Here is a 13,596-nt window from a genome sequence, read left to right as displayed (position 1 = left end):
TGGAGCTGCTCTGGGGGCTCCCCTTCAGGAGCCCTCCCTCCTCCAGTCCAGCTCCCACCCTGTCAAACGAGGCACAGGGGGGACCATGTGATAAAGTCCTGCGTGCCGTTCCTCAGTGTTGTTTCCCTCTACATTTATCCTCTAAAGTCACAAGGTTGCACCATACACCTGTACACATTCATATTCTATCCCCGCTTCGTATTATAATGACCTAGGAGGTCCTTTGCGCCTGCGCAGTGCCCCCTCTGGTCATGGGCAGGGGTCTCAAGATGACGTCAATGAGTCTTCCTCCTGTGGGTAGGGGTCTTCAAGATGAAGTCAGTGAGTCTTCCTCTTCTTGAACCTGTCACCTTTTAGTCTTCACGTATGGCCTTAGGGTTTGGGCGGTGCCCCAGCCATAAACCATCTACTTCTCCCCCGCATCAGGCATCTGCTTTTCCTTATCAGTAGCTACTTATCAATAGAATGTCTCTGCTTTTCCTTATCAATAGCTACTTATCAATAGAATCAGGTATCTGCTTTTCCTTACCAATAGCTACTTATCAATAGAATGTCTCTGCTTTTCCTTATCAATAGCTACTTATCAATAGAATCAGGTATCTGCTTTTCCTTACCAATAGCTACTTATCAATAGAATGTCTCTGCTTTTCCTTATCAGTAGCTACTTATCAATAGAATCAGGTATCTGCTTTTCCTTACCAATAGCTACTTATCAATAGAATGTCTCTGCTTTTCCTTATCAATAGCTACTTATCAGTATCATGGCTCTGCTTTTCCTTATCAATAGCTACTTTTCAATAGAACCAGGTGTCTGCTTTTCCTTATCAATAGGACCAGGTGTCTTTGTTCTGCTTAGTAGGCATTTACAACAGACAATACCTTGCCTAGGCAAGCGAATTCCTCCAACCCCCGTGTACATTGGTCATCCCTCTGCATCACATGACCCTGTACAACCCCCCTGTACATTGGTCATCCCTCTGCATCACATGGAGGAGCCCCACGTGGCGAGGCCCATAGAGGACCCCGATCGCCCCTCCCTCGGACTCAGGCGCCCCTGCGGGGCTGAGGCCGCTGCTCTGTGCTCCCGGTTGCGGCGTGCGGTGCCCGGGGGCGCAGCGGAGCGGAGCGGCCGCTGCCCCCCTCCCGCCGCCGGCCCGGCAAGGCCCCGCAGTGCCCGCGGTCAACATGGCCGCCGCGCCCTGCCCTGCCCTGCCCTGCCCTCAACCGAGATGGCGGCCGCGCGGCTCCATGCGAGCTACGCAGGCGCGGGGGTTTGGAGGGCGCGCTCGGTTGCGTCATCAGCCTGCGCCGGCCTCGGCGACAGCAGCGGCAGCGGAGGGGGTAAGGGGGCGCTGGGGAGGCCGCAGCGGATCGGGAGCGGGCCTTGTGTGCGAGGCGGAGCCGCCCCCATGGCCGCGGGTGTCCCGCCGGCCCGGCTTCCATCGCGGGGACTCGTTGTGTCCGTGTGCGGCAGCCCCGGGCCCAGGCGGGGTCTTCCCTGCGCGCTGGTCCGGTACCGGCTATTTCCGGTGCCTTCGGGGCTGCAGGCTTCGTCCCGGCGGCAGCTCCCAAGGCAGGGCCCGCCCGGCTGCGGAGCGGCCCCGGGCTCTCTGTGCTCCCGGCGGCTCAGAGCCGCGGCCGCTCCTGGAGGGGCGGGGCGGGGCGGGCGCTGCCGGGCCTGGAACCGAAACCGAAAGGGAGGTCGCAGCCATCTTGCAGCGGTTCCCGCCGGCGCCGCCGCCGCTCGGGTCAGGGGTGGGTTTAGCCCGGCCGTTTGGAGCAGGGAATCTGGTGCTGGGTGAGGCGGAGGTAGAGCAGACCCCGGTCTCCGGTGCTGCCGCTGCCTCGGGGCTCGGGGCCAACGGAGTCCCCAGAGAAAGGAGCTGGGAAAAGGGACACCCCCCCCCCCGCACAGAGCCCACCCGCCTCCGCATACAGAGCTAGTTCAGGGGCCGGGTGCTGGTGGAGCTTGCTCATGAGCTTGTTGATGAACGTGAGTGGTCTCGGGGTGCATTCGGTGGCGGTGGGGAGCGCTAAGGTGGCTCCGTCGGGAAGGCCATGCTTGTGAAGAGGTCCCCAAAAGGGGTCACTGCAGGCTGTAGCCCGCCTGGTGCAGCTCTGTCCTGTGTGATCGCAGGAACTGCTTCACCTCCTGCCCCCACTGCTCCGGTTGCAAAGTGGGGCTGGGATCCTGCTGCCCCTCAGGGCAGAGGAGCGAAGCTCCCGTGTGTTTGGGGATGCATCATGGCCAGACCAAGCCCCCCTGAGCGCGGATGCGAGGGGATCGGAGCGGTGGTTTGGGGCTGGGGCTGGGGCTGAGCTCCGCAGCTCGCCTTTGTGCCGGGCAGGCGCTGAGGTACTCTTGGGGCTTGCGAGGGGAGGCCGCTCTGGTGGCAGGAGGCTGTTCCAGGCCTGGCTCTGGAGCACGGGCTCAGTTCCTGCTTTCCCCCCAGCAGGTGCTTGCTCTGGACGGAGGGCACAGAGCGAAGCAGAGCTCCCCTTGCCCTGGCGCAGCCGCCGCCGGGGCCGCACACTGGTCCCAGCCCTGCGCTATGAGCAGAGGCACTGCTCGAGGCAGAGGCTCCTTTGTGCCCTGGTCGAGGCAGAACTGGCCCAGCACTACCCAAGGTTTCCTCAACCACCCTCGTATCCCAGGAAGGAACCAGGGAGCATTTCTGCAGCAGCAGCTCCTGGCGGAGCAGGGCACTGAGCTCTGTTCCCTTCAGGGATCCTGGGATATCAGAGGTGTGCGAGCTGCGGCCCCGGCTCCTGCAGAGAGATGGCAGCTCCGCTGGAGCAGAGCAGGGTGCGATTGGTCCTCCAGTGAGCATCCTTGGGCAAAGCCCTCCCCACGGTGTTGCCCTCCTCAGTACCACCATCAGAGCAACGCGGAGAGAGGCTCTGACAGCATCAGGCTCAATTTCCAGAGGCTCTCTCTTGCTGGCCAAGACTGTGAATGGGAAATCCTGACTCTTTTCAGGCAGCTCAGGGAGGGGGAGACTCGCACAGTTCATGAGCTGGCACGGAAGCTTCGAGTTCAGAAGAAAGAGGTCAACCGTGTTCTGTATAAACTCTTCAGAGAAGGCAAGTTGCACAAGGGAGGGGAGACACCGCCTCTGTGGAGCATCAGCAGCCCCAGCACAGGGAGGGAGAGGAGCCCCACTGAGCACAGCAGTGGTCGCCCAGCTCCAGCTGGAGAGAGCGGAGGAGAGAAGAGCACAGCTGCTTCAGGAGACGCTGAGCTCACGATGGCGGAGACCAAGGACAAGATTTGTAACTACTTGTTCAGCGTGGCAGAAAGCACAGCGCTCAACCTGGCCAAAAACATCGGCTTCTCGAGGGCCAAGGACGTCAGCGCCTTCCTCAGCGCCCTGGAGAAGCTGGGGGATGTCCACAAGCAGAACACGAGCCCCCCGCGGTGGTCGCTGACGGACAGGAAGCGTGAGAGGATGCAGATGAGGCTGAAGGCCAGTGCAGTGATGCAGAAGGCAGAGCCCAAACCTGAACTGGGGTTTCCCCCTTGCTCTGTTCCTCCAGGCCCCCAGGAGGGGACAGCAGCTTCCCCAGCAGTGAGCATGGCAGGAGGAGAAGGGGCAGAGAACGGAGAGCAGCCTTCGGGGCACGCTGAGCACAGCGAGGGCAGTGACACGAAAGCAGCCCTGCCTGAGGACACAAAGCCCCAGTTCTCCAGTTTGAGTCACTATGATAACTCTGAGAACGGGAAGTGGGCCACGGATGATATCCCAGATAACCTGAACTCCATCAAAAAGCAGCCTGAGGAGGCAGAAGCCATCATGAGCTCCCCAGCTTCCCCCAGTTACACGGCCCAGTTTGAAGCTGCTTTACCTTGTACACCTGTGGAGAAGCTGCTGGCTTGTCAGGAGAAGAACCCAGTGAGTGGCCTTACTGAGTATTCCCAGTACACCTACCAGCACTGTGAGTTTGCCATGCTGGAGCAGAGTGGACCCTCTCACGAGCCACGGTGAGAACATTTTCTCCCTTTCCTGAGCTGTCTTCTTGCTTAAAATGCTCTTCCACTAACTTCAGCCCCTCACCTTTGTATCCAAGCCCCTGCTCCTTAATGCTTGTTTCACAAGGATTAGTCTAGTTGATTCCTTGCAGCAGCTTAAAAAAGCCAAGTCAACCTCCCCGAAACCCAGGGCTAACCAGTGTAGTCCTGGTTAGTCCAGTCCTGCCAACCCTGCCCCTCGTTTTGAGCAGTGAAGGTGGGATTCATCTCTTGAGGTCCCATCTGATTGCATCACTTGGTTTTCATTTGGATTGCTTACAGGGAAGCTGGTATTGTGAGCTGCCTCTCTGGATGCCCTGCCCCTGAAATGGGTAGAAAGAGAACCCAGAGCAAAGTGCTTGGGTGCAGCTCTCTTGGCTTGGATGAGGTGAAGCCACTTCGGCTGTTTCAGAGTGGCCTCTAAGCAGAGCACGTAGCATGACACAGGTCAGCCCCTGGAGCCCCTGTGAAACCTTGGCTGTTCCTGAGCACTGCTGAGCTGGTAAAACACGCTGGATGTGCCACATGGGAACATGTCAATGGATCCGCTAGACAGGAAAATTGGCCTCATTTCTAAAGATGAAGTTCCATTTTTGCTGGGAAGGAGGGAGCTGAACGGCTTCAGCCCCACAACCCCTTTCCACACATGGTTTGACCCTTGGAAGGAGGTCTCCTCTGTATTGGGCTGGAGGGCAGGAGTGAAACTGCCTGTGTTAAGACTCCACTGGGAGCAGAGAGAACAGCAAAGGCAAGAGGTTTATGTGAGGCAGCACCTCCCTGGGATGCTGGGAATGCACTGGATAGGCAGGGAAGCTGCCAGAGGGATGAGTGACCCTGCATGACCAGGTACGGATGGAACAGCATAGGCTGCTTTCAAGCTTTCTTCATCTCTGGGCAGGAGACGCAACTGCTCTGCATAGAGCCATGATGTGTTCCTGGGGGTTGGGAACAAGGCGATGCAGCCTGTTCCTTCAGAGCAAGAGCTGGAGCTGCTCCTCTGTCCTGAGCAGCTCTGGAAGTGCCATGGAATGGGGCAGAGCTGTTGGGACCCTCTTAGTATTTGTGTCTTCTGCATGTGGCAGTATGGGTTTGCTCTCCCAGCCAGGAGTAGCTGCTCCTTCTCACCTGAGTCCCAAGAGCAGCTGTGCTTGCTCTGAGAGACACCTCTGCCTCTGGATTTACCTCTTTGAGCTTCTCTTTCCAAGGTTTAAGTTCCAGGCAGTGATCAATGGGCGTCGCTTCCCACCAGCAGAAGCAGGGAGCAAGAAGCTGGCTAAGCAGGAGGCAGCAGCCAATGCTATGAAGGTCCTGATGCGTGAAGCAGAAAATGGAAGACAAGGGGGGATTAAATGTGAAGAACCCTTTCCCTCTGAGAGCTCTGAACCTCTGGTGAGTCTTGTCTGCTTTCCTTGGGAGGCTGCTCAAGCTGTGGTTAGGCTGCAGCTGGTTTCCTCCCCTCTTCTTGCTGTAGCCTTTGCCTCCGGAGCCGGAGCCAGAGCCAGAGCCCTCACCTGCAGCAGCTCCCCTCAGCCTGCTCCCTGGGAAGCATCCCATCAGCGTGTTGATGGAGTATGGGCAGAAATCTGGCAACACCATTGAATTTCAGCTGCTCTCTCAGGAAGGGCCACCTCACGATCCCAGGTATGGCGGATGGCTGTCAGCTTTGGGGACGTATCTTTCATACCCTTCCTCTTCAGCACACTCCCCGTGTTCCCAGCCTCGTCGCTGCCCTGCCCGAGTGCTGCTCTGATCCCAGGTATTTGAGCATGGCTCCTACAAACATCTGCCTCCAGAAAGAGCCCAAACCCACCAGAGAAATAATGTGTTTCATCTGCCAGAGCAGGAATAGGTTCCAGGCCTGTACCCTACCTGGTAGTGCTCTCCTGGGCATGGTTAGGGCCATTCTGGTAGATGTCAATTGGAGACAGACTTAACTTGAACGGGGAGACAGGGATAGTAACCAGATGGAGACACCTCTCCTTATATGCTTCTCATATGCTATAATGTCCTGTCAGGTTCAGCTACTGTGTGAAAATGGGTGACCAAATTTTCCCTGCTGTGGTAGGAAACAGCAAGAAGGGAGCAAAGCAAATGGCAGCAGAAGTTGCTGTGAAGATTCTTTCTGGAGAGTCTGTCCCCCGTGTCTTGCCTGAACAGGTACAAAGAGCTTCTTTAGAAGAGCCAAGTGGTTTGGGTCGGGTCCCCCCTTCCTTTATTTCATCTTCCCCTGGGTTTCACCCCCCAAGGCCATGTGCTGGCTCTAGCAGAGGTTTGCTGTTGCTCTTGGCCTGTGGTGGTTCCAGCTGCTCAGTATTTGACAGCCTTCTCCTAACTCTGCTCTAGCCTGTGGTGAAGCCCCAAGGTGACCAGCCCATGCACAGCTCTGCACCATGGATTCCCCCTCCGGATGAATCCAAGGTGCCAAAAACAAAGGGTGTTGGGGAGCTCATCAAATACCTTAATGTCAACCCTGTCAGTGGTCTGCTGGAGTACGCCCGCTCCAATGGCTTTGCTGCAGAGTTCAAGCTCATTGACCAGTCAGGACCTCCCCATGACCCCAAGTAAGTCACTGCAGCTGCCCAGGAGGAGGTTTGGCACTGTTCCTTTGGTCCAGGCACAGTTCCTGGTGCAGTTTGGGCTGGCACCAGGCTGAGCTGCCACCTCCACTCCCCTCTCTGCTTAAAAGCCAGCCTGAAACCTGGGGTTTTCTTGCTTCGTCAGAGCTCTGCTGCTCTCGTTACAGGTTTGTGTATCAGGCAAAGGTTGGAGGCCGCTGGTTCCCAGCTGTAACTGCTCACAGCAAAAAGCAGGGCAAGCAGGAGGCAGCGGATGCAGCCCTCAGAGTCCTCATTGGCGAGACTGAGAAGATTGAGCGCATGGAAGGGATGAACATCCCTGAGGTAAATCCTCTTCCTCCGAAGCTGGGGCTGCTTTTATAGCTCTGCTCATCCTGTGCTTTCAGCCTGGCAGAAAAATGCCTCCAAGATGAACTGTGAGGCCTTTGTTCTCAGAAGGTGCCTTCCCTGAAGTGGGTTAGGCTTTTCCTCAGGGCACAGACGTGCTCCTCCCTCCTGCTGGCCTCTGCTTTAGGGCTGAATTATCATCAGCTTCTTCCATAAGCTCCTGAAACGTGTTCCTGTGGTGGAACAGAAGCAGCTTCTCTTGAATTCTGTGACTTCCCCCTCCTTTCCTTCCAGGTTCCTTTGTTCTGCATTAAAATCTGTGTCAGCTCAAAACCTCAGGAGCAGAGAAGAGCAAAGCTCTGGCTGTGTTGGGAATGGCTGTTCCAAACCTGTGCTGCTTTAGATCCGGGTTGTGTGAGCTCTTCAGAGCCATGTGCCAGGCTGCACAGCTGAGCACGGCAGCTGTGCCTCTAAATAGAAAAGCCATCAGGGAGGATTTGTCACTCAGCAGTGCCAGAGGAGGCAAGAGCTTGGCTGCAATGGGAGGGACTCTGCAGCCTCCTCACAGGCGGGCACAGAAGGAATTCCTTCAAAGCCAGTACCAGATTTCCTTGGCTGAGGCCCTGGGAACAGACAAAACAGGTCCTGTTCCCTTGTGCTGGAGGTTTCCCCTGGCAGTCTCAGGAGGCCATTCCTCAGCCCTTGTCACTCACTGCCAGGAGGACAGCTTGCTGCTGGCGCTTAGTGATGGTGCTCAGAGCAGGGCTCCAAGTGTTGGACAAGGCTTTCCCAGAAACAGAAGCATAGAATGGGTTGGAAAAGACCTTAAAGCTCATCCAGTTTCAAACCCCTGCCGTGGGCAGGGACCCCTTCTAGTGGAGCAGGTTGCTTCAAGCTCCTGTGTTCAACCTGGCCTTGAGCACTGCCAGGGATGGGGTAGCCACAGCGTCTCCATTCAACCCTTTCCAGTTCCCCACTGCCCTCACAGGAAGAAGTTCTGCCTTATCTCCAACCTAAATCTCCCCTGTTTCAGTTTGAACTCGTCACCCCCTTGTCCTAGCACTACAGTTGCAGCCCCTGATCATCCTCGTAGCCCCCCTCTATACCTAAAAGAACTCCACCCACCCCTGGACATTCTGCTGTCCATGCACTCAACCCCACTTGCGCTGCCGTAGCTCCTGTGTTCGGTGTTCCTGCTGCTCCATGTCAGCCACTTCTTCAGCTGTTCTATTGCATGAGCTCTCAGCAGCCCTGCTCTTGTGCCCCTGTTGCAGCTCCCCGTGAGTGGCAGCACCCTCCATGATCAGCTGGCTATGCTGAGCCACCAGCGCTTCAACACCCTCACTGCGCGCATCCAGCACAGCCTGCTCGGGAGGAAGATCCTGGCTGCCATCATCATGCGGAAAGGCAGCAAGGGCCTGGGAGTGGTGGTCAGCATCGGGACAGGTACGGACAGGTTCTTCCTGCATAAGCTGAGCTCTCACTTCCCTGCTGGATTCCCTGTCTGGGAATGGCTGTTGCTGAAGGCTTCCTCAGGGAGAGAGAGCAGGAAACGTTGGCAGGGCTCGCGTGGTGGCACAAGTGCTGTGGGCACAGTGAGAGCAGCACAGGGGTGCCTGCAGCTCTGCTGCTCTTCACCCCTGCTCCAGCTGCTGCTCTGTGCATCAGAGCACGGGTTCCTCATGCTGTACAACTCCTGCATGGACCTCAGCTCCCTTCCTAGTGAGCTGCCACATGTCTACCCGGAGTGGTGGGCTGGAAACCACTTGGTAAGGGCCGCTGCCCCTAAACCTTGGGCGGTTTAAGTCTGCTGTCCCTAAAGTAGTATATTTGTCCCTTTGTTTTCCTCTCTGATTGGATCAGGATAATGGTGTCATAGGCAGGGGATGCTGCTGCTGCTCAGGAGCCCAAAGAAGTAAAACCTGAAGCAACTTGAATGCCTCCCTCTTCCTGTGGAGCTGGTGTTGACTTTGCCCCTTGCCTGATTCTGGACTGTGTTTCAGGTAACCGGTGCGTGAAGGGCGAGGAGCTGAGCCTGAAGGGGGAGACAGTGAATGACTGCCACGCAGAAATCATCTCTCGAAGAGGCTTTGTGAGGTGAGAGGAGCGGAAAGCTGCAGGAGAAGCACCCGCCTGGAGGTGCTGACCCATCTTAGAGGGATGGAGCTGTGTTGGGAGAGGCTGGGATCCTCAAGCACTACTGTTTACCCATGTGGTGCTAAATAGAGGGAAGTTATTTCTGATAAGGGGCCATGCCTGAATGGTGCCCAAATTAGCACCAAACTGGAGAGCTGCCAAGAGCCCAAGGGCTGCATCTGATGTACCTAAAATAAAGCAGCTTGCTGGGGCTGCTTGGCTGGCGCAGGGCGCGCTGCTTCAGTGTGAGCCCAGCTCTGCCTGAGCCAAGGTGCTGGGGATTCTGCAGGCCAGGTCCTCCTCTGGCCAAGGGCTGCAGGAGAACATTCCAAATATGTTTGTGTGGGTAAAAGGAACCCCTTTCATCGCTTGGGAAGGGGTTTCCCAGCTAAACTGCAGAACTGCTCCCTTTCCTAAACAATTCCACATGGCACTTCTTAAACGCAGGGGAGCTGGAGCTGGACCTGCCTCGGCAATGTCTGCTCTCCCCGTTCTGATGAGCAAACCCAGCTGCTTTCCTAAAGCCTTTGCCTGCTGCTGCGGTGCTCTGCGTTCCTCAGCCCTGGAAGGTGTTGGCAGCAGGTCCCTGGGAAGGTGGGAAGTTGGAGGATGCTGTTCTCACTTCCTGTCTGTCTCAGCTTCTCATCTTGACAGTGGTGGCTGCTGTGGCACAGCAGAGCCCACACATCAAAGAGTGAGCTCCCTCTCTCCTTGCAGAGTAAGTCCCTGCCCAGGCTCTGCTGGAGCCTCTGGGAAGCTGCAGTTCTTCCTTAGTCCTTGACGCTGCATTGGAAACCTCAACGTTTTTGCCTGTCCCTGGACAGCAGCCGCCACAAAAGACCCCGTCATTGTAAAGAGATCATGGGCTGTGCTAATAATACCTCCTGTGCTGGGCTGCCCTCGGGGCTGTTTGCTGGTAGTGCAGACGTGGTGCTGACTAAAGGTGCTGGGTTAACAACCTTGAAGCCTGCTTCACTCTCGGCTCAGACGCACGCACTCAGCAGCCAGGCAGGCTCCTTTCCCTCTCCTGCCAGTGCTCATTGTCTGCTGTGGCCTCTGCACATCAGGAAAGCTGCTCCTTTTTGTGCTTTTTCTGTAGCAGCAGAAACTCTTTCTTGGCTTCCAGGTATTCCTGGCCACAAGTCAGGTTTTTGCTCTCCCATGCAGCAGGATCAGGCAGCTTGGTGCAACAGAGGCAGAGTTTGGGACGCTCCTGTCCTGGGCACAGGCAGTGGTGGGACTGAAGCATTCCTTGTCTGAGGAGCAGAGCAGCCTCCTGATGTGAACGTGTTCCTCTCAGGTTTCTCTATAGTGAGCTGATGAAGTACAACCCCTCTGATCCTTCCTCTGCAGAAGAGAGCATTTTTGAGCCAGCAGGAGGGAAGAGGCTCAAGGTGAAGCGCGGTGTTACCTTCCACCTCTACATCAGGTTTGTGTGGGGCTGTGCAGGGCACTGCTCTCTGGCACTGGCTCCCCCCAGGCCCTGGCTGTTCTCTGAGGGTCGGTGCTAACTTGGGGAGCATTTGTTTTCTAGCACAGCACCGTGTGGAGATGGGGCTCTCTTTGATAAGTCCTGCAGCGATCAGGCAAGCGTGGTGGGGCAGGCTCAGCATCAGCCCCTCTTTGAGAACCCCAAACAGGGCAAGTTGCGGACCAAGGTGGAGAATGGTGAGTGCATTCACTCCCCTCATTTGGGATGGCTCCAAATCTTCTTCCTGGAGCTCCAGAGCTTCCTTACCCCTCTCTTTGTGGTGCTGTTGTGGGATTTGAAGCACTCGGGAATCAAAGGAGGTGGGGGAAAGGGGTGGGAGCATTAGAGAGTCCCTGCTCCTTCCCACCTCAGGCACTTAGGCTGCCACACTAGCGAGAGCTGATGTTTGCTGCCAGGCTTGGATGTCTCTGCCTTCCCTTTCAAGCAGGATTCCATTCTGCTGCAGCAATGTTCAGACTGACTCCTCTGGCCTCAGTACATGGGTTCCCTTTATCCAAAGGGATATTCTAAGCACATTCCTCGGAGCTGGGGACAGAGTGACTCCAGAGGTCACCCTGTGCCTGTTGAAGTTGCTGCTGGGCTTTGGGTTCTTGGGTACCTGACTCTTCCTCTCTTGCGCAGGGGAAGGGACCATTCCTGTGGAGTCCAGTGACATTGTGCCCACGTGGGATGGGATCCAGCATGGGGAGCGCTTACGCACCATGTCCTGCAGTGACAAGATCCTACGCTGGAACGTGCTGGGCTTGCAAGGGGCTTTGCTGTCACACTTCCTGGAACCAGTTTATCTCAGCTCTGTTACGCTTGGTAGGAGACCCACCGTCCTTCGTGGCCTGGGCTGGATGTGCTGCCCTGCCCCATAGAGCTGGGTTGCAGCAACAAGGAACCTCCCTTCCCCAAGAGATGAGAAAGCTTCGTTGTAGAGGCTGGAGGAGTAAGGGGCTCAAACGTCGTTCTTGGCAGAGCTGTGCTGTTTGCAAGTGAAAAAGGGAGTTTTTGCCTTGTCTGCTGTGGGTGGAGTGGGTTTTTCTCCCAGGTTCTTGGTTTTCAGCAGGCACGTGTGAGCTGGGAGGGCATCACACAAAAACTGCTGGTTTGTGTCTTGGGTGGAAAACATTGCAGGCTTGAAACCTTCCTCTTACACATCCAGGGTCCACGTCCCTGAGCCACGTGGCTCTGAGCTTTTTGGAGCTCGTGAGCAGCTCTGTGGCTCTTGGGGCTTCGCCTGTGCCGGCCCTGCTTCCTCATGCCTCTGTGTCTGTCCCTCCACAGGTTACTTGTACAGTCAGGGTCACTTAACACGTGCGATCTGCTGCCGCGTGGCCAGGGATGGGAGCGTGCTGCAAGGCAGGCTCCAGGCTCCGTATCACATCAACCATCCGGAGGTACTGTGGCCTTGGCATTTCTTCATCTCTCCATCCTCACGTCCATCTCTGCTCATGGGGCCCCCCTGAGGGGGTCTCCTTCAGCAGCTCTCCAGGCAGGCTCGGGGGGCTGATGCCTTGAAACCTGCTCCCTTTGTCATGGCAATCACTTGCTCTGGGGTAAAGGAGCCCTGGGTGCCCTGTTCCCAGCGAGCTGGTGCAGCAGGATTGATGCTGAGGCTCCTTCTTGCCTGTGATGCAGGTCGGGCGGGTGAGTGTCTATGACTCCACACGGCAGACAGGCAAGACAAAGGAGTCCTCAGTGAACTGGTGCCTGGCTGATGAGAGCGAAGTCGAAGTCCTGGATGGCACCAAAGGGAAGGTCGATGGGTAAGAGGGAGCGGTTCCTGATGCTGCTCTTCAAGTGGGGGAAGGGGGCAGCTCTGAAGCTGTGGGTGCTCCCCGTGTTGGTATCAGCACCTTCTGTGTGGGGAGGGCTGGAAGCAGCAGAGCCCTGCTGAGACAGGACACCTCGCAGCAGCCCATGGAGGGCTTTGCCCCAAGCTCCCTGCTCCTCTTTGCTCTTCCGAGGCTCACATCTTTCATTGCTGCCTTTGCCTTCCTTCTCAGCCCCAAGCTGGAGGTGTCTCGTGTGTCCAAGAGGGAAGTGTTCTCCCTGTTCCAGCAGCTGTGTGCCAAGACCAACCGCAGGGACCTGCAGAGCCTTTCGGTGTACTCTGATGCTAAGGAGGCAGCCAGGGCATACCAGGAGGCCAAGCAGAGCTTCTTCAGCACACTGGAGGAGCTGGGCTACGGCAGCTGGATCCGCAAGCCCCAGGAGGAAGACAACTTCTCCTTCCCTGGGGCATAAAGAGCTGCCCTCGGGGCAGGGGGGGTGTGTGGAGGGAGTGCAGCGTGCACAGGCACGTGCAGGGCTCTCAGCAGCCTTCCACCACCACCTTTCTGAGGTGGAAGCAGGAGCGTGCAGCAGGTTCCCCTGGGGGCCTGACTGCCTCCTCCCTTGTACCTGAGCCCCTGCCCTTTTGCTTTTTAACACATGCATGGGAGTTGCTGCCTTTTTTCTAAGCCAGGGCAGGTTTGGTCCCTGTTTGCTTTTATGGTTCCATTTCCTCTTGACTTTTATATCAGAACAAGGCACAAGAAGCCGGAGGGGTGCTGCGAGCTCACACCCTTGGGCCTGGTTCCCACAGAGCTGCTTTGGGGGCAAATCTTCTCTTTTAAGGAATCAAGGCTGATTTGGGGGTCTCTAGTGGGGGGGCTGGGCTCTGCAGTGCTCCCCCCAGCACCTGCTGACATTCCCCATTAAGAGTAATAAAAGCCAGTTTCTCTATGATGAGGTGGGTCTGTGCAGTGAGGGGGGGGTCCTGCAGTGGGACTGGGGGGGTGGAGGGGAGTGGAGGTGAGTTCCCAGTTGCCAGGCGAGGGATGGGTGCAGGATGCAGGGGGCTCTCACAGGGTGCAGCAGAGGGGCAGGATCCCCTCTGTGACCTAGGGATGGGCCCACGAAGCAGCCGGTGTGGAAGTGTAGCCCCAGAGAGAGGCTGAGCCTGGCAGCCCAATGACTCTGGCTGCACTCATGGGTGCTGTTCTGTTGTGCTCAGGGGTCTCTGTCCCTCATGGGGGCACAGTGGGACCCCCTTGCCCTGCACTTCCCAGGGCTGCAGTGATGGCAGA

The 13,596-nt window shown here is 56.9% G+C and overlaps 2 protein-coding genes across 3 annotated transcripts in view; one reads left to right on the top strand and one right to left on the bottom strand.

Moving 5' to 3' along the window:
- ATP8B2 (ATPase phospholipid transporting 8B2) overlaps positions 1-13,596 on the bottom strand; it is a 103,012-nt gene that overhangs the window by 57,124 nt on the left and 32,292 nt on the right. The window lies entirely within an intron of this gene.
- On the top strand, positions 2,446-12,790 carry ADAR (adenosine deaminase RNA specific). Of its 2 annotated transcripts, none has more exons than XM_061375262.1 (14): positions 2,446-3,982; positions 5,215-5,398; positions 5,481-5,650; positions 6,025-6,166; positions 6,353-6,570; positions 6,753-6,909; positions 8,187-8,358; positions 8,916-9,009; positions 10,349-10,477; positions 10,583-10,716; positions 11,162-11,344; positions 11,810-11,922; positions 12,164-12,291; positions 12,532-12,790. In XM_061375262.1, exons 1-14 carry the CDS (start codon positions 2,553-2,555, stop codon positions 12,770-12,772), a joined length of 3,495 nt encoding a protein of 1,164 aa, XP_061231246.1. In that variant the 5' UTR covers positions 2,446-2,552; the 3' UTR covers positions 12,773-12,790. The 2 variants fall into 2 exon arrangements, with proteins under 2 accessions (XP_061231246.1, XP_061231247.1); XM_061375263.1 differs by having other exon boundaries at positions 5,215-5,407; positions 5,502-5,650.

Source organism: Neopsephotus bourkii, unplaced genomic scaffold (assembly GCF_033783945.1).
Source record: "Neopsephotus bourkii isolate Nb327-2 ecotype Australia unplaced genomic scaffold, CSIRO-AGI_Nbou_v1 NB_1660, whole genome shotgun sequence".
NCBI lineage: Eukaryota > Metazoa > Chordata > Aves > Psittaciformes > Psittacidae > Neopsephotus > Neopsephotus bourkii.
The sequence above is the reverse complement of the archived record's forward strand: the minus strand, read 5'-3'. Positions and strand labels throughout refer to the sequence as shown.

Excerpts from the sequence above, each read along its gene's own strand:
- ADAR (XM_061375262.1), top strand. The coding sequence starts at position 2,553 with ATGAGCAGAGGCACTGCTCGAGGCAGAGGCTCCTTTGTGCCCTGGTCG. Across the intron at positions 3,983-5,214 it reads GGACCCTCTCACGAGCCACG|GTTTAAGTTCCAGGCAGTGA; the intron begins GTGAGAACATTT and ends TCTCTTTCCAAG. Across the intron at positions 6,910-8,186 it reads AAGGGATGAACATCCCTGAG|CTCCCCGTGAGTGGCAGCAC; the intron begins GTAAATCCTCTT and ends CCCCTGTTGCAG.